Source organism: Pristis pectinata, chromosome 38 (genome assembly GCF_009764475.1).
Source record: "Pristis pectinata isolate sPriPec2 chromosome 38, sPriPec2.1.pri, whole genome shotgun sequence".
NCBI lineage: Eukaryota > Metazoa > Chordata > Chondrichthyes > Rhinopristiformes > Pristidae > Pristis > Pristis pectinata.
The window spans coordinates 2,520,346-2,545,224 of record NC_067441.1 but is presented as its reverse complement, the minus strand read 5'-3'; the positions used below and the strand labels follow the sequence as shown (position 1 = coordinate 2,545,224).

At 48.9% G+C, this 24,879-nt stretch overlaps 2 protein-coding genes across 5 annotated transcripts in view; one reads left to right on the top strand and one right to left on the bottom strand.

Annotated features, from left to right (window-relative positions):
* Positions 1 to 718: 718 nt before the first annotated feature.
* Positions 719 to 16,464, bottom strand: LOC127587026 (forkhead box protein N2-like). Of its 2 annotated transcripts, none has more exons than XM_052045159.1 (6): positions 16,189 to 16,464; positions 10,243 to 10,792; positions 8,775 to 8,878; positions 7,686 to 7,732; positions 3,607 to 3,721; positions 719 to 2,800 (listed from the first exon to the last, which is right to left on the bottom strand). In XM_052045159.1, the coding sequence occupies exons 2-6, from the start codon at positions 10,750 to 10,752 to the stop codon at positions 2,365 to 2,367; spliced, it is 1,212 nt and encodes a 403-aa protein (XP_051901119.1). In that variant the 5' UTR covers positions 10,753 to 10,792; positions 16,189 to 16,464; the 3' UTR covers positions 719 to 2,364. The 2 variants fall into 2 exon arrangements, with proteins under 2 accessions (XP_051901119.1, XP_051901120.1); XM_052045160.1 differs by lacking the exon at positions 16,189 to 16,464 and adding an exon at positions 15,667 to 16,178.
* Positions 16,465 to 22,253: 5,789 nt separating this feature from the next.
* pola2 (polymerase (DNA directed), alpha 2) overlaps positions 22,254 to 24,879 on the top strand; it is a 59,165-nt gene continuing 56,539 nt past the window's right edge. For 2 of the 3 annotated variants that reach the window (XM_052045139.1, XM_052045140.1), the window contains exon 1: positions 22,308 to 22,517. In XM_052045139.1, coding sequence (XP_051901099.1) covers positions 22,436 to 22,517 — 82 coding nt within the window. In that variant the 5' untranslated portion in view covers positions 22,308 to 22,435. Of the gene's footprint in view, positions 22,518 to 24,879 lie in introns of all 3 variants that reach the window. The other variant, XM_052045138.1, reaches the window with a different exon arrangement.

Here is a 24,879-nt window from a genome sequence, read left to right as displayed (position 1 = left end):
CACTGCCCCTCCTATGGTGCGGCGCTCCCTTAGCACTGTGCATTCTATGTTGTGACATTCCCTCAGCTCTGATCCTCCAATGTCAAACAAGAGGCTATTCTTGATTAAGGTCAACACTCCAGGATGTTGATAATGGGGACTCAGCAGTGGTGATGCCGTTGAAAATCAAAGGTAGGAAGTTGAACCGTGTTGGAAAAGATCATTGCATCCACACCCCCTCCTGCACCACCCACAGCCCCTCCTGCACCCACAGCCCCTCCTGCACCCATACCCCCTCCTGCACCCACACCCCCTCCTGCACCCACACCCACTCCTGTACCGATAACCCCCTCCTGCACCCACACTCCCTCCTGCACCCACAGCCCCTCCTGCACCCACACCCACTCCTGCACCCACAGCCCCTCCTGCACCCACACTCCCTCCTGCACCCACAGCCCCTCCTGCACCCATACCCCCTCCTGCACCCACACCCCCTCCTGCACCCATACCCCCTCCTGCACCCACAGCCCCTCCTGCACCCACAGCCCCTCCTGCACCCACACCCACTCCTGTACCGATAACCCCCTCCTGCACCCACACCCCCTCTTGCACCCATACTCCCTCCTGCACCCACACCACTTCTGAGGCGGGTGTTCAGTGACGCCAGTCTGGTGTTTACAGACTGACAGAATCCTGCCATCACTGACACCCACACATACTGGGACCTTTTGATTACAAACCTTTTATTCATTTCAGGAACATGAATGCTTTAATAAACAGAAACACCCATTGGCACAATGATGGCACCTTCTGTCTGTAAACTGTGAGAGGCACCTCACTTCATTGCAGTCTGACCTGTTTGAATATTCGGTGAAACAAAAAGCTGAAAACCTCCCAAGTCTCATGCTCAATCTGAGTATAAAGCCACAGACGATTCAGAATTCTTCACATCAGCCAGTTTGTAAAGTTATAGAAAGCTATGGCACAGGAGAAGATAGGTTGGCCCATCACATCCCTGTCAACTGAATGCTCAGGAATTGTTTGCATGCCTGTTCATGTGTATATGCATCTGTCCATGAGTTTACATGAACGTTCATACATAAATCAAAGTATTGAGTACAGGAGTTGGGATGTTACGGTGAGGTTGTATGAGACATTGGTGAGGCCAAATTTGGAGTATTGTGTGCAGTTCTGGTCACCTAACTCTAGGAAGGATATCAGTAAGACTGGAGTGCAGAGGAGATTTACTAGAATATTGCCGGGTCTTCAGGAGTTGAGTTACAGGGAAAGATTGAACAGGTTAGGACTTTATTCCTTGGAGCGCAGAAGAATGAGGGGAGATTTGATGGAGGTTTGCGAAATTATGAGGGGTATAGACAGAGTAAATGTGAGTAGGCTCTTTCCACCTAGATTAGGAGAGATAAGTACGAGAGGACATGGCTTTAGGGTGAAAGGGGAAAGGTTTAGGGGGAACATTGGGGGGAGCTTCTTCACTCAGAGAGTGGTGGGAGTGTGGAACGAGCTGCCGTCTGACATGGTAACTGCGGGCTCACTCTTAAGTTTTAAGAATAAATTGGATAGATACAAGAACGGGTTATGGACTGGGTACAGGTCAATGGGACTAGCGGAACAAAGTTTTTAGCACAGACTAGAAGGGCCGAATGGCCTGTTTTCTGTGCTGTGGTGTTCTGTGTGTATATCTGGTCATGTGTATATCTGATTGAGACTGTACATGAATGTGACTGTCCATATGTCCGAGCAGAGCAGTGTATGCAAGCTCCAAGCTCTTCCCTCCTGTCCATGCTCCTTCACCAAGGCCACAGCCCATAGTGATCAGGAGATCTGAGGTTGGAAAGGAAGTTACTGGGCACTGAAAAGGATAACGGCACAAGTTTAAAATCTTTCTCAACAGTCAATCTGCCTGAGGAACTCAGCGGGCCGAGAAGCAAGTGTGGGGACAAAGGAATTGTCAACGTTTCGGGTTGAAACCCTGAATCCTACTGCAGGGTTTTGACCCAAAACTTCAACCCGCTGAGTTCCTCCAGTAGATTGTTTGGTTGAGAAAGATTCCAGCATCTTCACTCTCTTGTTGTCTCCTTAAAATCTTTCTCCTTGTGATTCAGTTCAAAATGAAATCCTACAAGGGAGGGTGGTTTGGAGCAACATGGGGGAATGGGGACGGGGAGCACTGCCCACTGGGGTACTAAATTACACAGGCCCATGGACCTTCTTGAGCTGGTGTAGCTCACCAAACCTTGGAGTCACAGGGAGCTGGGGAAGGGGAAGCTAGTGTGAGCCCCCAGGGGTGGGGCTGCGTAGTGTCAGTTGAATATTTGCAGCTCTCTGCTCCTCCCCAATCCTCCAGTGTTCAACCCAAGCTCTCCTTCAGCTGTGGATCCCAGCCAGGTTGAGCAGGGACCCAGCCACCTCATGCAGCTCCTCGTCGATGTCTGAGAAGCCCAGCGCCTCCCGTTCCCCAAGGCAGGGGCTTCCCCCCAACCCCTCCGTGGCGCAAGGGGGCTGGACGCCAAGTGGGATGTAGCCGCTGTCAGCCAGCGAGTCCTCGGCCCCCTCGTCCTCCGTCTCCGACTCGCTGCCGCTCACGAATCCCTCGCTGCCCTCATCACCCTCCCGCTCGACCTTAGCGGAGACGGTTCTGTGTTGCTCCTGGACCTGACCGCTGGCTCCCGGGGGCCAGACCTGCCACTCGCTGTTCCTCGCCAAGCTGTAGTTGTGGTCTCCGTTGGGCATGGCGCAGACAGCTGGTGCGTGTCTGGTGAGACAGACGTCTCCCCAGACTGGACGTGGTGCTAGGTCCCGGCTGGAGAAGAGGAAGGGAAACATTAGGCCATCAGATGGCAATTAGTTCACCACCACCTCACTGCCTCCTCCCCACATCTGTCTGTCCCCCACTCCCTCTCCACACCCAACCTTGTCTCTGTCTCTCTCTCCTTCCATTTCATCCCACCCGCCCCCATCCCCCATCCATCCATCTCCCAGTCTTGAGAGGTAATGTTGCAGTTATATAGGACCCTGGTCAGACCCCACTCGGAGTACTGTGCTCAGTTCTGGTTGCCTCACTACAGGAAGGATGTGGAAGCCATAGAGAGGGTGCAGAAGAGATCTACAGGGATGTTGCCTGGATTGCGGAGCATGCCTTATGAAAACAGGTTGAGGGAACTTGGCCTTTTCTCCTTGGAGAGACGGAGGATGAGGGGGGACCTGATAGAGGTGTATAAGATGATAAGAGGCATTGATTGCGTGGAAAGCCAGAGGCTTTTTCCCAGGGCTGAAATGGTTGCCACAAGAGGACACAGGTTTAAGGTGCTGGGGAGTAGGTACAGAGGAGATGTCAGGGGTAAGTTTTTTACTCAGAGAGTGGTGAGTGCATGGACTGGGCTGCCAGCAACGGTGGTGGAGGCGGATACAATAGGGTCTTTTAAGAGACTTTTGGATAGGTACATGGAGCTTAGAATGGCTATGGGTAAGCCTAGTAATTTCTAAGGTAGGGACAAGTTCAGCACAGCTTTGTGGGCCGAAGGGCCTGAATTGTGCTGTAGGTTTTCTATGTTTCTATGTTCAATCGAGCCATGTTCTCCTAGTGATAGAGACTAGTTGGTGCACTACCTGTTTGTCTGGGCGGACTCTCCACTGGTAATTGTATTGGTCGCATCAGGTAAGAGTGCAGGAGTAATGCTGTGGACTTGACTGGAGACGGGGGGCTGGTCCTGGCCTTGTCCGGCTGGGGAATACAAAGCAAGGCCAGCGTTAGAGCTGAAAGTTGACCCAAAGATGTCAGACACAAGACTCTGCGGACGCTGGAACCTGGAGCAAACAAAAAATGAGGTGCTGAAGGAACTCAGTGGGTCAGGCAGCAGCTGTGGAGGGAGAAAGACAGTCGACATTTTGGGTTGAGACCATCTGGACTGGGAGGAAGACTTCTTCAAAGTGGGCAAAGAGACTTCACAGTGGAGTAGTAAAATGGGAACACAGGAGACTGCAGATGCTGGAACCTGGAGCAAAAAACGAGCTGCTGAAGGAACAGCAAGTCAGGCAGCATCTGTGGAGGGAGATGGACAGTTGAATGTTTCAGGTCGAGACCCTTCATCTGGTCCAGAGTCTTGACCCGAAACATCCATTTCCCTCCACAGATGCTGCCTGACCTGCTGAATTCCTCCAGCAGCTCACATTTGCCTAACGTTTGAAGAGAGATTGGGCTTGGATTCGCTGGAGTGTAGAAGAATCAGAATCAGGTTTATTATCACTGATATATGATGTGAAATGTGTTGTTTTGCAGCAGCAGTACAGTGCAAAGACATAAAGATCTCTTAATTACAAACATAAATAAATAAATAGGTAAATGAACGAACGAGAGGAAGCTCATTCAAGCGTAAAACGAAGAAGTGTGAGGTGGTACACTTTGGAAGGACAAACTCCAAGGCAGAGTACAAAGTTAATGGCAGGATTCTGGGTAGTGTGGAGGAGCAGAGGGATCTGGGGGTCAATATCCACAGATCCCTGAAAGTTATCTCACAGGTGGATAGGGTAGTTAAGAAAGCTTGAGGGATGTTAGCTTTCATAAGTCGTGGGATCGAGTTTAAGAGCCACAAGGTAATGATGCAGCTTTACAAAACACTGGTTAGACCACACTTAGAGTACTGTGTCCAGTTCTGGTCACCACATTATAGGAAGGATGTGGAAGCGTTGGAGAGGGTGCAGAGATTTACCAGGATGCTGCCTGGATTGGAGAGCATGTCTTATGAGGATAGGCTGAGTGAGCTGGGGCTTTACTCTTTGGAGAGGAGGAGGATGAGAGGAAACATGATAGAGGTGTACAAAATATTGAGGAATAGATAAGAGTAGACAGCCAGCGCCTCTTTCCCAGGGCACCGATGCTCAATACAAGAGGGCATGGCTTTAAAGTAATGGGTGGGAAGTTCAAGGGAGATATCAGAGGAAGGTTTTTTACCCAGAGAGTGGTTGGGGCGTGGAATGCGCTGCCTGGGGCGGTGGTGGAGGCAGGTACATTGGTCAAATTCAAGAGATTGCTAGATAAGCATATGGAGGAATTTAAAATAGAAGGATATGTGGGAGGAAGGGGTTAGATAGTCTTAGGCAAGGTTTAAAGGTCGGCACAACATTGTGGGCCAAAGGGCCTGTACTGTTCTATGATTCTATGAAAACCTTGGTGTAACTGGGTAGGCCACATTTGAGAAGAATGGTGGTGGGAAAATCCTGAGGTGGAGGCTCACGGCCTAAGGAGATGTGGTTTGCCACTGAAGAGAAATATCTTCACTCACAGAATGGTGAACCAATGGAATTCTCCACCACAGAAGGAAGCTGAGCCATATTCGACTTAAATCTGTCACATATAGGATTTATATGGTGATAAAAACGGGCTAGCTTATCTTTTGACATATGGGTCCTGTGAACTACCTTAAACTGTATCAAAGAATGTCTGGCACACATTGAAGATGTATTAACTAAATGAAGAATTTTCTTCCAAGTCTCTGTAGGTAAAGATGTCTGGAGTTCGCTTTCCCATTCATTATTAATTTTGTCCAGTGATTCTGGACATATTTTCATAATTAAATCATAGATTATTGCTATCAAGCCCTTCTAATAAGGATTAAGACCTAAAATTTTTTCCATAATTTCAGTTTTGTAAGGTGTCGGAAAAGAGGGTATAGTAGCTTTTAAAAAGTTTCTAATCTGCAAATATCGAAAAAAGTGTGATCTAGGCAAATTGTATTTGTTAGACAATTGTTCAAAAGATAAAAAAACAGTTATCAATGAATAAATCACGAAAACATACTTTTCCCTTCCTTTTTCCATATAGAAAAAGCTGAGTCAACTCTGGATGGATGAAAGAAAAAATTAGATTGAATAGGACTTGACAGGTGAAATTTATTCAACCAAAAAATTTACGAAATTGAAACCATATTCCTATTGTATATTTAACAATTGGGTTAATCATATGTTTACTTAATTTGGTAAGTGCAAAAGGGAGTGGAGCTCCTAAAATAGAAACTAATGAAAATTCAAGGACTGATTGGTGCGCAAGGTGTACCCATTTAGGGCATTGAATTACATCTGAATCTTGTGTCCAAAAAGTTAAATATCTGATATTAATTGCCCAATAATATAATCTAAAGTCAGGCAAGGCCATACCACCATCTTTTTTTAGTTTTTGTAAATATTTCTTACTTAATCTTGGGTTTTTATTCTGCCAAATATATGAAAGAATTTTAGAATCAATAGTGTTAAAAAAAGATTTCGGGATGAAAGTTGGAATTGCTTGAAATAAATATAAAAATTTTGGTAGAATATTCATCTTAACCGCATTAATTCGGCCTACCAATGATAAAGACAGAGGGGACCATTTAGTAAATAATTGTTTAACATGGTCAATTAAAGGCAATAGATTAGCTTTAAATAAGTCCTTATGTTTTTTGGTAACTTTAACACCTAAATACATAAAATAGTCAGTTTGCTTAAATGGAAGGATCCAATACCCCCGACTACTTTTCAATGGTTCTCTCAAACTATATCATGTTTAAACTTGGAAAAAATTAGGAGTGGTACTGTTGACCCTTCGCTTAAATTTGAAGATATTTGGAGTCCATTTATTCAATATTTTCACATGATGTAGATCCCCTTTCAATAACTTTCCAACTTAGAGGAATGGAGTTGACGACATAATATTGCTGTGTTTCTACGGAGAAATTTTAGTCCAGTTTTTTTCTGTTTGTTTTTTTGGAAATTTTTCTGTTTAGCTTAGTTTGGTTTGATATATTGTTTATAATTTTTCTTATTGATTTGGGTTTCTTTCCCCCTTTCTTTATTTTATTTATATAATAAATCTTTTTCTTTCTTTTATATTATATTAATTTACTAAGAGATCATTGGATCTACAGATTTTTTTATACTTTATTGTTCTTTATGATTATCTATGCCATGATTGTTATCTAGATCTCTTTGTATTACATGTACAAACATTGATGTTATATATTAATCTGTATTAATTTGAAAACTAATAAAAAGATTGAAAAAAAGAAGGAAGCCGAGGCCAAACCATTAAATATATTCAAGGAGTTCAACATAGTTCTTGAGGCTAAATTGATTAAGGGATGGGGGGAGAAAGGCAGAAGAGGGGATCGTTTGGATGATCAGCCGTGATTGGGTCGGGCGCTGGAAAGGGATCGAAGGGCTGAATGGCCTCCTCCTGCCCGTATGTTCCGTGTTTCTACAGTCCTGGCTTCAGCATTAAAGAGGTACAGGATAGGCTGCAGGAAGATTGTCAGAGGCCATGGAGCCACAGACAGTGCACAGCATAGGAGGCCATTCAGCCCATCATGTCTGCTGGTCTCCAGCCTACCACCTTCCAGCACTAGGTCCCAAAGTCCAACCAAGCACCGCTCTAGTTTGTCGCACTGATTATTTGATTTGTTTTCAGTGTTGGATGAACTGAAATTCTCTCCAGCAAAATGCTGGAAGGTCAAGTCTGAAAGCTGCTGCCGCCTGTTTCTGCACTGCTTTGTGAGGCTCAAGTTCTCTCCCAGGTTATCGGGGAAGTAGGAGCTTGAAGGTGTGCAGGACTCGCAGAATGGTCAGATACCTTCACCGCCAGTCAGCCAGGGAGATAGTTCCAGCCCTCGGGACCAGGCAGTTCACTCCTCACAGGGGATTCACTCCAAGAAACTCACCTGTGTTCTGACTGTAGGATGGGTTCTGCTGAACCGTGGCACTGGAACTGGAAGAGAAAGTGAAAGAGGGAGAGATGTTATTGAGAGGGACTGTGCCGATCCCAGGGACATATCAATATGTGGTATCAACAGCACAGAAACGGGGCCATTCAACCCAACTTGTTTCTGATAGTAGTTCTTCTCCTTCTCCCACTCTCCCTCAATCTGAATTCCTTCTGTTCTCTCCCTCTACCAGTAAATCACCCTGCCCAGTTTGCTATTATCTTAAGTAGCCTCTTTAAGCTTCTCTTTTAACATTCACCCATACCAGATTCAAGCAGTGAACCACTTCTGTGGGATCCTTCAATGCTGGAAAAGTCAATGTAAACATTCTATCGGTCAGGCAGCATCTGTGGAGGGAAATGGACCGTCAACGTTTCGGGTCAACACTCTTCGTCTGGACTGAGTGAAGGGTCCCGACCCGAAACATCGACGGTCCATTTCCCTCCACAGATGCTGCCTGTCCCGCTGAGCTCCTCCAGCACCTTGTCTCTGCAGCAACTGCAGTCTCCTGAGCAAACATACTTCTTTTTACCACTCCTGGGATCTTGCAGTGTACAGAATCCAAATGAAGTGGAGTTCTTCTGAAGGACTCGGGGAATTTCAGAGTGCAGTTGATAAGATAAGATTTCTTTATTAGTCACATGTACATCGAAACACAGTGAATGCATCTTTTGCGTAGAGTGTTCTGGGGGCAGCCCGCAAGTGTCGCCATGCTTCCGGCGCCAACTTAGCATGCCCGCAACTTCCTAACCCGTACGTCTTTGGAATGTGGGAGGAAACCAGAGCACCCGGAGGAAACCCACGCAGACATGGGGAGAACGTACAAACTGCTTACAGACAGTGGCTGGATTTGAACCCGGGTAGCTAGCGCTTTAAAGCATTACGCTAACCGCTACACCACCGTGCCTGCAGGAGGCTGCAGATTCAACTTTTTCCTCCTTGTCTCTCAGAATGGGGTTTAGAAGACAGCCTGAGGGTGAGTTAGCCCTCCCCTCTCCCATGGTGGAATGATTTACTGTGCACTGACCGCTCCTCCATCCTACATACCTGAGGCTGGGGCTGTGGAGCCGCAGGTTTCTTTTCCGAATGGCCTGCAGCAGACTTGGTCTGAATTCCCTATCAACAGACCAGAAGGAGCCTTTACCCAAAGCCTGTGAACAGACGTGGAGTGAGAGTTTCAGACAAACTTTGGCCTCTGAAGTACCAAACGTCACCTTCAAACCCGCACCCCTGCAAACATTTGATGAGGATCTCGAAGTTATTCCCTCTTATCGAACTGATCTACCTGGTCTCCCAGAACCATTAGCACGCCTCCTCAAATCTTTTCTTCCACTCCTTAAAGCCCAAGTTACTCCCTTTGTCCTCCTTTTCCCAGGGAAAGGCAGCCAAAAACTAGAGGGCATGGGTTTACCATCACAGCTCCCATCGGGCAGGAGGTACAGAAGCCTGAAGTCCCACACCACCAGGTTCAAGAACAACCATTCTGTTCTTGAACCAACTGACACAATCCTAATCACTGGAGCTTAGCAACACTATGACTTTGATCACTTCGCATAAAATGGGCGTTTTTTTTGTTCTAATTGTGTTCTTCCTTGTAAAAATTGTGTTTAAATTAGGTTTAATTTATTTTTTTCTTGTGAATGCTGCTTATCTGATGCTAGGTGTCTGCGATGCTGCTGCAAGTAAGTTTTTCATTGCACCTGTGCACACATGGACTCGTGCATCTGACAATAAACTCAACTTTGACCCAACCTTCCCTACTCCAAGAAGAGAAGCCCCAGCTTCTCCCCATCATCCAAAATCCCTCCTCCCCGAGACAGAGGAAGAAAGAAGTCAGGGAACCCTAATCACTACAGTTTAGCAACACTATGATCACCTTGCACTAAAATGGACTTTGTTATTTTTGTTCTGGTAAAAATTGTGCATAATTTATGTTTAATTGATGTTTTTCTTGTGAATGCTGCTTATCTGATGCTCTATGCCTGTGATGCTGCTGCGGGTAAGTTTTACATTGCACCTGTGCACACATGGACTTGTGCATCTGACAATAAACTTGACTTTTTGACTTTCGGTTTGAAGTTCTTCATCCAGAGTGTGGTCAGTATATGGAACGAGCTGCCAGAGGAAGTAGTTGAGGTAGGTACGATAATATTTAAAAGACATTTGGATAAGTACGTGGATAGGAAAGGTTTAGAGGGTTATGGGCCAAACACAGACAAATAAGACTAGCTTAGATGTGCACTTTAGCGGGCAGGGACAAGTTGGGCCGAAGGGCCTGTTTCCGAGCTGTATTACTCTGGCTGAAGCCTCCCAACCTTTGATGTACCGTGTGAATCCTTTCCCCTCACTCATTCCTCACTCCACACCCTTGCATTCATTCCCTTCTCTGTTTCCTTCCCCCACACCCCTCACTCACCTCTACCCATTTCCCCCCCATTCCCTCCTCCCATCAGTAGCCCGGATCCTCCTCGCCTGCCCACCGTCACCCTCTCGCCCTCCCTGTGACGCTCCTCACCTCTCTGCTGCACTTCACCACTCTCCTGAAGCACCTGTTGAGGGACAGGTTTTGCCGCACCGAATTCTTCCAGCTCCCGGGGGCCCTCTTGAAGTAGGGGTACTGTTGCAAGATCCACTTGTAAATCTCTTTCACCGGCAGGCACCTCCGAGGTGAGCCCTCGATCGCCATGAAGATCAGGCTGTTCCAGGAGTAGGGGGGCTTTTTGGTCTCCCGAGGTTTGGCCTGCCCTTCGGCGACCGGAAGCGGCTGCTTCTCCTTGGGCTGAGCAGGGAGGGGGTTGGCCAGGGGTCGCCCATCCAGGCTCATGGCCATCAGCAGGTCCTTGCTCTCGTGCAGCCAGTTCAAGCTGGTCAGCTCCTCGTCCTCTGCGACCTCCAGCCGACTGCTGAGGAGGGAGGGGCCACGGCGCCCCAAGCCCCTCCCCCGGCCAACCCGCCAGTCCCCGAGGGGAGGGGCGCTGCCTCTCTTCTGCGGCCCCTCTCCTGCTGGGAGTGCCATCCTCTCCATTTTGGATCAGCAGACAGACAACAGACGGAATTGTTCGCTCCTAAAGATAAGGACTTGTGTTTATACAGCACCTTTCAGCCCTTGGGATATCCCAACACCATTCACACCAACGATACAATCGTGTTATTGGTTGTAACAGCAAGCTCCTACAAACAGCTGTGGGGTGAAGAGGTGTTGCTTGTTTGGCAGGACCTCTGCCTCCAGTGGCAAGGCTATCCCTAACGAAACTTCTGAAGGTGGTGCTGACCCACTTCAATGAGTGACCACTTCAAAGTCAACCAGCATTGAAGCAGGCCATTCTGCCCACCACATCAATGCTGACCCGAGGACACCCAATTGTATCAATCCCATCTCCCAGCACTTGGCCCATAGCCTTCTATGTCTGGGCGATTCAAGTGCTTGTCGAGATACTTCTTAAATGCTACCAGTGACTCTGCATCCACATATCTCTGGGTGAAAAAGCTTCCCCTGTAAGTCTTTTACCCCTTACTCTAAATCTGTGTCTTCTAGTTTTATATACCTCTGATATGGGAAAAGGTTTCCTGCAGTCTACCCTACCTATACCCCTCATCATTTTATGTACCTCGATCATGTCCCCTCTTAACCCCCTCTGCTCCAGGAAGGATAGACCCAGCCTCATAACTGAAGTGCTCCAACCCAGGTAACAACCTGGTGAAGTTTAGAATCACCCAGAACCCAGTAAGTTATTGCATCTGCCTCAACCACTTCCTCCGGCAATTCATTCCACATATGTACCATCATCTGTGGGGAGAAAAATTTTGCTCCTCAAGTTCCCATTAAATCCCTCCCTTCTCACCTTAAACCTATGCCCTCTAGTTCTTGATTCCCCAACCCTGGGAAAAAGACTGTGCATTCACCCTATCTTTCCACGCTCCCTATAACTCACCAGGACCCCCGTTCCCACGCTCCCTATAAACTCACTGGGACCCCCATTCCCACACTCCCTATAAACTCACCAGGACCTCTGTTCCCACATTCCCTATAAACTCACCAGGACCCCCGTTCCCACGCTCCCTATAAACTCACCGGGACCCCTGTCCCCACGCTCCCTATAAACTCACTGGGACCCCTGTCCCCATGCTCCCTATAAACTCACCGGAGACCCGTTCCCACGCTCCCTAAACACTCACCGGGACCCCCATTCCCACGCTCCCTATAAACTCACCTAAACATTGCTGGTGACTTTGGTTGGTTCCACAGCCTTCAGCGAGGTTGTGGTTCCAGACTGCCTGAGCCACTGGGGAGGCCCTCTAAGTGTGTGTGTGCAGCTGATATTGAATATTACTAGGTTGTTGATGATTCATCAACCACTGAGGATAAAAGCAAACTAGAGGAACAGCACCTCATATTCCCCCTGGGGAGTCTACAACCCGACGGCACGGACACTGAATTCTCCAACTTCAGGTAACCTGCTCCCCCTCTGTCCCTCCTCCCCTCCCCTCCTGATCTACCCAGTTCCTCCTACACCCACCCCAGCCCCCCATCACCCTGTTTCCTTCCCCTCCTCCATCTGTCCATCACCCACACGCCCCCCCCCCACAGTTCTCACCCCTCCCCTATAGGGTTCCACGCTTCACCTTCCTCTCCTGTCAGATCCCACCATCTGCAGCCCTCTGTCACCCCCACCTCTCACCTCCCAGCCTCCGTCACCATCCCCACTCTCCCCCTTCTCCATCTAGCACCCCTCCTCACCAGGATCCACCTCTCACCTGCCAGCTCTTGCTCCACCCTTATCCTCAACTCTTTATACTGACTATCTCAACCCAAAACATTGTCTGTCCATTTCCCTCCACCTGCTGAGTTGCTCCAGCATCTTGTATTTTGCTCCAGATTCATCATCTCTTGTGTCTCCATCAACTGTGGCCCCTGTTCATTCTGGACTCCATTCCCTGGAGAGGGCAGACTGTAACTTACTCTCATACACATGCCTCACATCTGCCTCCCTGTGAGTAACACAATCACCCTTGGCGATAAATCACTTGTCCTGAAAGGGCAAGAGAAAGGAGCAGAGTGGGAAAGGAGACATGTAAGAGACTGCAGATGCTGCAAGCTGGAGCAAACAAACTGCTGGTAGACCTCCGCGGGTCGAGCGGCATCTGTGGAGGCAACAGATCGAAACATTGACTGTCCCTAGAAAGGAAATTAGAGAGAAGAAGATGGAGAGATATGAAAGGAGGAACCAAGGGGAGGGGAGAGTAAAAGGGTACAAAAAGAACAGATTTTTACATGAAAAGAAAACAAAATGATGGTCTCTGGTGGTGGGAGCAACTGGATCACTCAAAGAGCCAAACAACTTCTTCTGAACGATCATTTTCTATAATAATGCTAGATAAGCATATGGGGGATTTTAAAATAGAGGGGTATGTGGGAGGAAGGGGTTAGATAGTCTTAGGCAAGGTTTAAAGGTCGGCACAACATTGTGGGCCAAAGGGCCTGTATTGTGCTGTATTGTTCTATGATTCTATGATCGGCAGAGACATTGTGGGCCGAAGGGCCTACCCCTGTGCTGTATTTTTCTAGGTTCACCCTTTCACTGTGTTCCAGACCCATCACTGCACCACCAGTAAGAAGCTCCTTCCCCGACTCCTACTAATCATCTTAAATCCCCGTTCCAAAGTCCTAACTCACAAAAGTCAGGAACCTTCCAGAACTCCTCTGAAAGCAGCGGGCAGCGCCAAATCAAAGGTAAATGAAAATCCAAAAACCTGCAGATGCCAGAAATCTGAAATAAAAACAGGCTGCCTGCACTGCACTTTATCTGTAGCTGTCCTGCATTCTGTATTGCTCTTGCCTTTGTACTACATTGATATATTTATGATCTGTCTGGATGGCATGCAAAATAAAATTTTTCACTGTATCTCGGTACTTGTGACAGTAATAAACCAATATCTGGTTGCATCACGGTCTGTTAGAGCAGTTCAAATGCCCAGGAATGTAAGAAGCTGCAGAGAGTCGTGGATTCTGCCCAACACATCACGGGCACATCTCTCCCCACCATCAGGAGTATCTACAGGAGGCGCTGCCTCAAGAAGGCAACATCCATCATCAAAGATCCCCACCACCTGGGCCGTGCCATCTTCTTGCAGCTCCCATCGGGCAGGAGGTACAGAAGCCTGAAGTCCCCACACCACCAGGTTCAGGAACAGCTACTTCCCTTCAACCATTCGGTTCTTGAACCGACCGGCACAACCCTAATCACTACAGTTTAGCAACACTGTGATCACTTTGCACCAAAGTGGACTTATTGTTGTTCCGATTGTATTCTTTCTTGTAAAAGTTGTGTATAATTTATTTTTAATTGATGTTTTTCTTGTGAATACGATTTATCTGATGCTCTGTGCCTGTGATGCTGCTGCAAGTAAGTTTTTCATTGCACCTGTGCACACATGGACGTGCATATGATAATAAACTGGACTTTGACTTTGACCAATTATCAAACACTCAGTCGGTCAGGCAGCATCTGTGGAAAGAGAAGCAAAGTTCATGTTTCAGCTCTGAACAGGAGCTGAATCGATCATTCATTTCAATTCTGAGGCTGATAGAGATTTCGATAAAAGTTAGAAAAGGGACAAGAAAAAATGTGCAGGCATAAGGCATCATATCACAGGGCACTTCAGAGAATGAATGGTCCGCTCCTGAGCCCATCCATAGTAACTTTTCACTACTGCCCCACTAGGAAAGAATTCTATTGTTTTCTCTGGCTCTGGACCTTTGTGTGATTCCTGTCCATAGAACATAGAACACTACAGCACAGTACAGGCCCTTCGGCCCACAATGTTGTGCTGACATTTTATCCTGCTCTAAGGTCGATCTAACCCTTCCCTCCCACATAGCCTCCTATTTTTCTATCATTCATGGGTCTAAGAGTCTCTTAAATGTCCCTAATGTATCTGCCCCCACAACCTCTGCCGGCAGTGCGTTCCACACACCCACCACTCTCTGTGTAAAGAACTTACCCCTGACATCCCCCTTATACCTTCCTCCAATCACCTTAAAATTATGCCCCCTCGTGTTAGCCATTGTCGCCCTGGGAAAAAGTCTCTGACTGTCCACTCGATCTATGCCTCTTATCATCTTGTACACCTCTATCAAGTCACCTCTCATCCTCCTCCTCTCCAAAGAGAAAAGCCCTAGCTCACTCAGCCTATCCTCATAAGACATGCTCTCTAATCTAGGCAGCATCCTGGTAAATCTCCTCTGCACCCTCTCGAAAGCTTCCACATCCTTATTGTTCTTTATTGTTGTAAAGTGCTTTCTTCTTTCCCAGGCTATAAGAAGTGTTGTGTAACCAGGAGGCGTGACTCACCCTGACACCCATGAATTTGTCCCGTAGAACTTGTCCACAGGACAACTATAGCACAACTGGTACCTAACAGTGAAGTGCCTTGGCAATGATGTCCTTGCTAGCAAAGTCCAGGATGGACAGTCAGCCTAACAGATACTGCCTGCCAAGTGGGAAGACTATTTTTAACTAGACATAATCCTTACGCAGAGGGTCAAGAGACCACGAGTGCTGGAGTCTGGAGCAACAATCTGCTGGAGGGACTCAGCGGGTCGAGCAGCATCTGTGGGGGAGAGGAGATGAATTGTCGACGTTTCGGGTCGAGACCGTGCATCAGGCTTAATGCTTAAACTGCAGAATGATCACCACGCGAGTGAATCGTCCCCGGATTTGAGGAACTCAACAAAAAGAAGCAAAATCAAAAAGACCACAGAACCTGGAAAGCCGAAATAAAGACAGAACATGCTGCAAAGACTCAGCAAGTCAGGCAGCATCCGCAGAGAGAGAAACGGTTAACGCCTCAACGTCAGAAACAGGAAGGGGAGAAAGTGAGTTGATTTTCAATAGCAGAGGAGGTAGGGGAGGGTTACCGGACTTGAAAGGACTCTGACCTGACATGTCAAAAGTTCTCTCTCCACAGACGCTGCCTGACCCGCTGAGTGTTCATGGCATTTTCAGCTTTTGGTTCAGATTTCCAGCATCTGCAGGTTTGTTTGTCGTTTACTGAAGGGTCTCCAATCCGAAATGTTAGCTGTTTTTCTCTCTCTCTCTCCCTCTGCAGATGCTGCCTGACCTGCTGAGTGTTTCCAGCATTTTCAGTTTTGAACAAAAACTATTGCAGCCAATGTTCCTGCGGCAGGAACCTAGAGCTGAGACACAAGGACGAGTTTCGCTTCCAAGGTGAAGGTTGCATTCGTTGTCAGCGCGGGATGGGGAGGGTGTGAAACCCAGTCTGGAATCTTTTAATCCGCGATAAACTGGAGGCTTGTGCTTCATGCTTTAGCACGGGCCAGGCTCCGCGGGTTGGAGGGGGAGGCACTGACCACCCGGAGCCCCACTGGCTCAGTCCCCCTCGGCTCAGTGACTGAGGTTCGGCCGGATCTGCGCTCGCTGCCGGCCGGCGCCTCTCCTACCTGGGCTGGGCTGCTGCTTCCCCGTCTCTCTCCCTCCCTCATCCACTCCGGCCGCACATTGCCCGGGGTGCTCCGAGATGACGCGGAAAATTCCGCCTTGGTATTTCCATGGGAACGCACATTACTGGCGCCTCTCCATCTCCCATTACACCCGGCCCCAGAGAGAGGGAGGAGGGAGGGAGGGAGAGAGGAGGGGAGAGAGGGAGAGAGGAGGGGAGAGAGGGAGAGAGGAGGGGAGAGAGGGAGAGAGGAGGAGAGAGGGAGAGAGGAGGGGAGAGAGGGAGAGAGGAGGGGAGGGAGAGAGGGGGGAGGGAGAGAGGGAGAGAGGAGGGGAGGGAGAGAGGAGGGGAGGGAGAGAGGGAGAGAGGAGGGGAGGGAGAGAGGGAGAGAGGAGGAGAGAGAGGGAGAGAGGAGGGGGGAGAGGGAGAGAGGAGGGGGAGAGGGAGAGAGGGGGGAGGGAGAGAGGGGGGAGGGGGGAAGAGGGGGGTGGGGGGGAAGAGGGGGGAGGGGGGAAGAGGGGGGGAGGGGGGAGAGAGGAGGGGAGGGGGAGAGAGGGAGGGGAGGGAGAGGGGGAGAGAGGGAGGGGAGGGAGAGAGGGAGAGAGGAGGAGAGAGAGGGAGAGAGGAGGGGGGAGAGGGAGAGAGGAGGGGAGGGAGAGAGGAGGGGAGGGAGAGAGGGGGGGAGGAGGGAGAGAGGGGGGAGGAGGGAGAGAGGGGGGAGAGGGGGGAGGGGGGAGAGAGGAGGGGAGGGGGAGAGAGGAGGGGAGGGGGAGAGAGGGAGGGGAGGGAGAGAGGGAGAGAGGAGGAGAGAGAGGGAGAGAGGGGAGGGAGAGAGGAGGGGAGGGAGAGAGGGGGGGAGGGGGGAGAGAGGGGGGAGGGGGAGAGGGGGGAGAGGGGGGAGAGAGGAGGGGGGAGGGGGAGGGGAGAGGGAGGGGAGAGGGAGGGGAGGGGGAGGGAAGGGGAGGGAGGGGGGAGGGAAGGGGAGGGAGGGGGGAGGGAAGGGGAGGGAGGTCGGAGGGAGAGGGGGGAGGGAGAGAGGGAGAGGGAGGGGGAGAGAGAGAGGGAAGGAGAGGGAGGAGGAGAGAGGGAGGGAGAGGGGAGGGGGAGTGAGGGAGGGGGAAGGAGGGAGGGGGAGAGAGAGAGGGAAGGAGAGGGAGGGAGGAGGAGAGGGAGGGAGGGAAGGAGAGGGGAGTGAGGGAGGGATACAGAGATCCCTCTCCCACCCCACTTCCTCCAAACTCCCACTCACCCCTCTTGTCCCCCTCGCCTGCCCTATCATTCCACTCGCCAGCCCTCATTCCTCTCACCCTCCGTCTCCCCCTTTGCTTTGCTCCCTTTTTCACGTTCCCCTTCTCCCCATCTGCCCTCCTCCTCTCTCTCCCTAATCTCCTTTCCTCACCTCTCCCTGCTTCCCCCTCCCTCACTTTCCCTCCCCTCCTCCATCCCTCCCTCCTCCATCCCTCCCCTACCCCCTTCTCCCATCCTCTCCCCACTCCCTTTCCCCATCTCCCTCTCCCTCTCCCTCCCTCCCCAGCTCCCTGCGCTGCTACGACGAGGCCCAACACAAGCTTGAGGAAAACACCTCATGTTCCACCTGGGCGCGTCGTAGCCTCTGAACTTGATGTTGAATCCTCCACCTTTAGGTAACTCGCTCTTTCTATCTGTCTGTGACTGGCCATGTCTGCCGGTCAACCATCTGTGCTGTTGGCTCAGATTTTCCTCTCCATGAGTTTAGCCTGGCCCACTGGGTATGTCCCACAGTCCTGCAATTACAAACGTATAATACGGACAATATAATTTGATTGTAGCTGCTACACGAACCCATCGCCCATCACAGACACTCCCCTTCTTCCATTCATCCCACCCCCACCATCTCTGCTACTGAAAACGATCTTGTTTTTCTCTCTTTCCCAATTCTGATGAAAGGTCTTTGACCCAAAATGTTAACTGTGGTTCTATTTCCACATGGGAATGTAAGTGGATGGATTTCTCAGTTTGCTGATGACGCAGAAATCAGTGGAGTAGTAGATAGCGAAGGGAGGTTGTGAAAGGGTACAGCATGACATAGATCAAGTTGAAGATCGTTTATTGTCATGGGCACACATACCCAGGGTGTAAATGCCATGAACATTAGCTTTTTGCAGCAGGAGCTGCTCAAAACATTACAGACATGACAAATGTAAATTATATAAACTTAAATTCACATCAATTCTACAAAACTTACACAACAAAACAAACATTACAACATTAGTGCAAGTTGAGGGAATGCAGTCTGAGGCAGTGTTGGGGTTTCTTAAGTGGGTTCAAGAACCTGACGGCAGTGGGGAAGAAGCTGTTGTTGAACCTTAAGGTGTGGGTCTTCAGGCTGCTGTACCTCCTGCCTGATGGCAGCATCGAGAAGAGGGCACGGCCCGGGTAGTGGGGGTCCCTGATGATGGATGTCGCCTTCCTGAGACGTCGCCTCTTGTAGATGTCTTGGTACACGGCTTTGTCACGGCTTGGTACGGCAACTGCTCTGCCCAGGACCGCAAGAAGGTGTAGAGAGTTGTGGACACAGTCCAGTGCATCACAGACACCAGTCTCCCCTCCTTGGACTCTGTCTTTACCTCTCATTGTCTTGGTGAAGCAGTCAGCATAATCAAAGACCCTACCCACCCGGGACATTCTCTCTCCTCTCCCATCGGGTAGAAGATAGAGGAGCCTGAGGGCACGTACCACCAGACTTAAGGACAGCTTCTACCCCACTGTGATAAGACTACTGAACGGTTCCCTTCTGTTGAGATGGACTCTGACCTCACAATCTACCTTGTTGTGACCTTGCACCTTATTGCACTGCACTTTCTCTGTAGCTGTGACACTTTACTCTGTACTATTATTATTTTTACCTGTACTACATCAATGCACTCTGTACTAACCCAATGTAACTGCACTGTGTAATGAATTGACCGGCACGATCGGTTTGTAAGACAAATTTTTCACTGTAGCTCAGTACAAGTGACAATAATAAACCAATACCTAGGTCATTGATGGTGGGGAGAGCTGTCCCCGTGATGGAACTGGCTGAGTCCCACCAGTCTCTGTAACCTCGGTTGGAAGGTTAGGCAGAGCAGTATCAGGTAGAATTTAATCCAGACAAGTGTGAGATGATGCATTTTGGGGCATCAAATACTAACAGGATAAACACAGTAAATGGCAGGGACCTCAGGAGTGTTGATGTACAGAGGGACCTTGGGGTGCAAGTTCGTAGCTCCCTGAAAATGACAATACAGGTGGATAAGGTAGTTAAGAAGGCTTTTGGCGTGCTTGACTCCATAGGCCGAAGCATTAAGTATAAGGGTTGGGACGTCATATTTATGTTGTACGAAACATTGGTCAGGCTGCATGGAGTATTGTGTAAAAGTTCTGGTTGCCACGCTACAGGAAGGATGTGGTAGCCTTAGAAAGAGCGCAGAAGAGATTCACCAGGATTTTGCCTGGAATGGAGGGCTTTACTTATAAGGAGAGACTGGACAGACAGGGTTTATCCTCGATGATAAAACAACAAGATGCTGGAGGAACTCAGCAGGGCAGGCAGCATCCGTGGAGAAAAACAGACGGTCAACGTGTCGGGTTAGGACCCTTCTTCAGGACTGAAGGTAGGAAATGGGGAAGCCCAGTATATAGGGGGGAGAAACTGCCTGGCCTGCTGAGTTCCTCCAGCATCTTGTTGTTTTTTCATCTGGATTCCAGCATCTGCAGTCCTTTGTTTCACTGGGTTTATTCTCACTGGAAAGTAGGAGCTGAGGGGTGACTTTACAGAGGATTATAAAATGATGAGGGGCATAGATAGTGTAGGATAGCATCTATTTTCCCAGGGTAGGGGGGTCTAGAACTAGAGGGCACAGGTTTAAGTTGAGAGCGGAGAAATTTCAAGGAGATCTGAGGGGCAAGTTTTTCATTCAGAGGGTGGTGGGTATCTGGAACGAGCTGCCAGTGGTATTGGTATTGGTTTATTATTGTCACTTGTACCGAGGTACAGTGAAAAACTTGTCTTGCAAACCAATCGTACAGGTCAATTCATTACACAGTGCAGTTACATTGAGTTAGTACAGAGTGCATTGATGTAGTACAGGTAAAAACAATAACAGTACAGAGTAAAGTGTCACAGCTACAGAGAAAGTGCAGTGCAATAAGGTGCAAGGTCACAACAAGGTAGATCGTGAGGTCAGAGTCCATCTCATCGTATAAGGGAACCGTTCAGTAGTCTTATCACAGTGGGATAGAAGCTGTCCTTAAGTCTAGTGGTACGTGCCCTCGGGCTCCTGTATCTTCTACCCGACAGAAGAGGAGAGAAGGGAGAATGTCCTGGGTGGGTGGGGTCTTTGATTATGCTGGCTGCTTCACCAAGACAACGAGAGGTAAAGACAGAGTCCAAGGCGGGGAGGCTGGTGTCCGTGATGCGCTGGGCTGTGTCCACAACTCTCTGCAGTTTTTTGAGGTCCTAGGCAGAGCAGTTGCCGTACCAAGCCGTGATACATCCAGAAGTTGGTGAGAGAAGTTGGTGAGAGTCAAAGGGGACAAACCGAATTTCTTTAGCCTCCTGAGGAAGTAGAGGCGCTGGTGAGCTTTCATGGCCGTGGCATCTACGTGATTTGACCAGGACAGGCTGTTGGTGATGTTCACTCTGAGGAACTTGAAGCTCTCAACCTTCTCGACCTCAGCACCGTTGATGTAGACAGGTGCATGTACACCGCCTCCTTTCCTGAAGTCAATGGTGGTGAAGGCAGATACAATTGCAATGTTTAAAAGGCAATTGGACAGATACTTGGGTAGCAAAGGAGTAGGGGGTACAGGCCTAATGCGGGCAAGTGGGATTAGTGCAGTTGGATTCACGGTCGGCATGGATGAGTTGGGCTGAAGGGCCTGTTTCTGTGCCGCATAACTTTGATGCTGCCTGAACTGCTGAATGTTTTATTTGAGCATTTTCTGTTTTTTTTTTTAATTCAGAGACCCTTAACTTTCTCCATTGATTCATTGCAAACAATAAAATCATAGAAAATTGACATTGGAGGCCATTCAGCCCGTTGGGTCTGTTCCTGTCATATAAGAGCCACCCAACTTCATCACATTTTTCCTGCAGTAACTGATATTATCTAAACTGATATATTTATAAGAATGTTCAGTTACTGGTTTTACTATTGATTAAAGGTGCAGTTTCAGTAAGTTAACGATCATCCCTGACAGGAAAGTCTTGGACGTGGCAATTGGTCTCTGCAAGGAATGGATGTTGTCGGTAGTCCTCCCAGCCTCTAGGGGCGCCAAATCCGGAGGTTTCCGTCCATCAACTGTCCAATGAAAACGCGCGCAGCTGGGGCGGGGCTGGTTGGGTGGCGCCTCTCTGCTGCGGGCTCTCACTATTGGGTGGATCGAGGAATTGGGCGGGACTTTGATTATCCTGCCTTCCACGTCGATTGGTTGTATTGCAAGTTATTTGCACGCTGATTGGCTAAGTAGACTAGACGGTGTAATCTAATTGAAGGGCTAAGGTTCACCGCGCAGCGCGTTGATTGGTTGGAGGCGCGGAACTCTACAGACTGATTGGCTGGAGGAGGTGAACGCTGCACATTGATTGGCTGGAGGAGGTGAATACTGCACATTGATTGGCTGGAGGACCAGGTTGCTGCAGACAGATTGGCTGGAGGACCGGAATGCTGCAGACAGATTGGCTGGAGGACCGGAATGCTGCAGACTGATTGGCTGGAGGACCGGAATGCTGCAGACTGATTGGCTGGAGGACCGGAATGCTACAGACTGATTGGCTGGAGGACCGGAATGCTGCAGACTGATTGGCTGGAGGACCGGAATGCTGCAGACAGATTGGCTGGAGGACCGGAATGCTGCAGACTGATTGGCTGGAGGACCGGAATGCTGCAGACTGATTGGCTGGAGGACCGGAATGCTGCAGACTGATTGGCTGGAGGACCGGAATGCTGCAGACTGATTGGCTGGAGGACCGGAATGCTGCAGACTGATTGGCTGGAGGACCGGAATGCTGCAGACTGATTGGCTGGAGGACCGGAATGCTGCAGACTGATTGGCTGGAGGACCAAGAGAGGGGGGGAGGAGGCAGGGTACGCGCGGGAGAATCTGAGCGCTTTCTGCCTTCTTTGGGGTCAGGCTTGAAGTCGGCTGGAAACGGTTGACGACAAACAAAATATAGATTCAGTGAGTGAACATAACTTCCCACTGAGGTAAACAAAGCCCCGGAGATGCCGGTAAATGTGAAGACGATAGCCGAGGAGCTGGAAACATTCGACGTGACGGTTGAAGATGACGGTTTGCTGGATAAACGTGAGTCTGAGGGCGGGCGCAGTGAGAAAAGATAGCAGGAGCTGGCCACTCGGCCCCTCGCTCCTGCTCTACCCTCCCATCAGTTCGTTTCTGGTCTATTGACCTCGGCACCACTTTCCTGCACGAGCCTTGGTTAGTTAATGTCAGAAAGCCCATGGGTCCCTGTCGCAGCCTCCTGAGTAAAACAAAATTGCAAAGATTATCTGCCCTGTCTGTGCCCCTTATGGTTTTATACACTGTGATAGGACTATTGAACGGTTCCCTTATACGATGAGATGGACTCTGACCTCATGATCTACCTTGTTGTGACCTTGCACCTTATTGCACTGCACTTTCTCTGTAGCTGTGACACTTCACTCTGTACTGTTATTGTTTTTACCTGTACTACATCAATGCACCCTGTACTAACCCAATGTAACTGCACTGGGTAATGAATTGACCTGTACGATCGGTATGCAAGACAAGTTTTTCACTGTATCTCGGTACAAGTGACAATAATAAACCAATACTATAAAGCCACCCCTCAGAGAATAAACCCAGTCTCTGGGTGAGGGAATTTCTCTGTAACTCTGCCTCCAGAATTGGCTTGGTGACTGGAGACAGAGTACACAGAACAGTACAGCACAGGAAGACAATGTTGTGCTGAACCAATTACATTAGTAATAAAATGCCCAACTAAATTAGTCCCTTCTGCCTATGTGCCATTCATGTGCCTATCTAAGAGCTTCTTGAATGCCCCTATCGTATTTGCCTCCACCCCGACCCCTGGCAGCCCGTTCCAGGCACCCACCGCTCTCTGTGTGTGTAAAACAAAACTTGTTCCGCACATCTCCTTTGAACTTACCCCTTCTCACCTTAAATGCCTGCCCTCTGGTATTAGACATTTCAACCTCGGGGAAAAGATACTGGCTACACCTCTCATAATCTTATAGACCTCTATCAGGTCTCCCCTCAGGTTCTGCCACTTCAGAGAGAACAACCCAAGTTTGTCCAACCTCTCCTTATAGCTCATGCCCTCTAATCCAGGCAGCATCCTGGTGAACCTCTTCTGCACCCTCTCCAAAGCCTCGACATCCTTCCTATAATGCGGTGCGCAGAACTGAATGTGGTGGAGGGATGTTATTCTAACGGGAGGTCTGTGATCTGTGGTGTGCCGCAGGGATCGGTGCGGCGAGCCTTCTTGTTTGTGATTATATATTAACGACTTGGGTGCAAATGTAGGTGGTGCAGATGATGTGAAAATTGGTAGTGTTGCAGGTAGTGAGGCAGGCAACAGCAAGATGTAGACCAGGTGGAAAATTGGACAGATGAAATTTAATCCCAACTGGTATGAGGTCAGAAAAGATTCCCTTTAAATCCCCTTCCTCTCACCTTAAATCTACACTCTCTCATTTGTGATACCTCTATCATGGGGAGAAAGATCCTGATTATCTGCTCTATCTATATCCCTCATAACATTGTATACTTCTATCAGGTCATCCCTCAGCCTTGTTCCCTCCAGGGAAAACAAGCCCAGCCTGCCCAATCTCTCCCTATAACTAATGTCCTCCAATCCAGGCAATATCCGGTAAATCTCCTCTACACCCCCTCCAGCACAATCACATCTTTCCTATACTGTGGCAACCAGATAAATGGTTATGTATAAATAATACATTTTGGGAAGTCAAATAGGGGTAGACTATATGCAGTAAATGGAAGGAGACTAAGGAATGTTGATGAACAGAGAGACCCAGGAGTCCAACTCCATAGTTCCCCAGAAATGGCAATGCAGGTAGACAGGATGGTGGAGAAGCCATATGGTATGCTTGGCTTCATAGGTCAGGGTATGGAATATAAGAGTTGGGATGCTATGTTGCAACTTTACAGAACACTGGTTAGACCACACTTGGAGTATTGTCTGCAGTTCTAGCTGCCACACTATAAGGAAAATGTTATTGTCCTGGAGAGGGTGCAGAGGAGATTCATCATTCACCAGGGTTTTGACCTGAAACGTCGACAGTTCCTTTCCTCCTGCAGATGCTGCTCGACCCGCTGAGTTCCTCCAGCGGATTGTTTTTATTTGCTCCAGGTTCCAGCATCTGCTGTCTCTCGTGTCTTCTGCAAGTCCGTGCTGACCAAACGGCCAGTTACACGTCCCATTACATTCTCCCCACATTCTCTGCATCTCGTCTGTCAAACCCTTTAAGTTTTTAATGAAATTGCTCATTCTTCTAATCTATAGAGAATACAGTCCCAGTTTACGCAATCTTTTCTTGTGTGGCAAACCTGCCATCCCTGGAAGCTGTCTGGTGAATCTTCACTGCACTCCTTCACTGGCAAGTACATCTATCCCTTGGTAAGGAGACCAAATCTGGATATAGTA

Excerpts from the sequence above, each read along its gene's own strand:
- LOC127587026 (XM_052045159.1), bottom strand. The coding sequence starts at position 10,752 with ATGGAGAGGATGGCACTCCCAGCAGGAGAGGGGCCGCAGAAGAGAGGC. Across the intron at positions 8,879-10,242 it reads TGGTGAAGTGCAGCAGAGAG|GCTTTGGGTAAAGGCTCCTT; the intron begins GTGAGGAGCGTC and ends GTCTGTTCACAG. Across the intron at positions 3,722-7,685 it reads ATCCTACAGTCAGAACACAG|CCGGACAAGGCCAGGACCAG; the intron begins GTGAGTTTCTTG and ends TGTATTCCCCAG.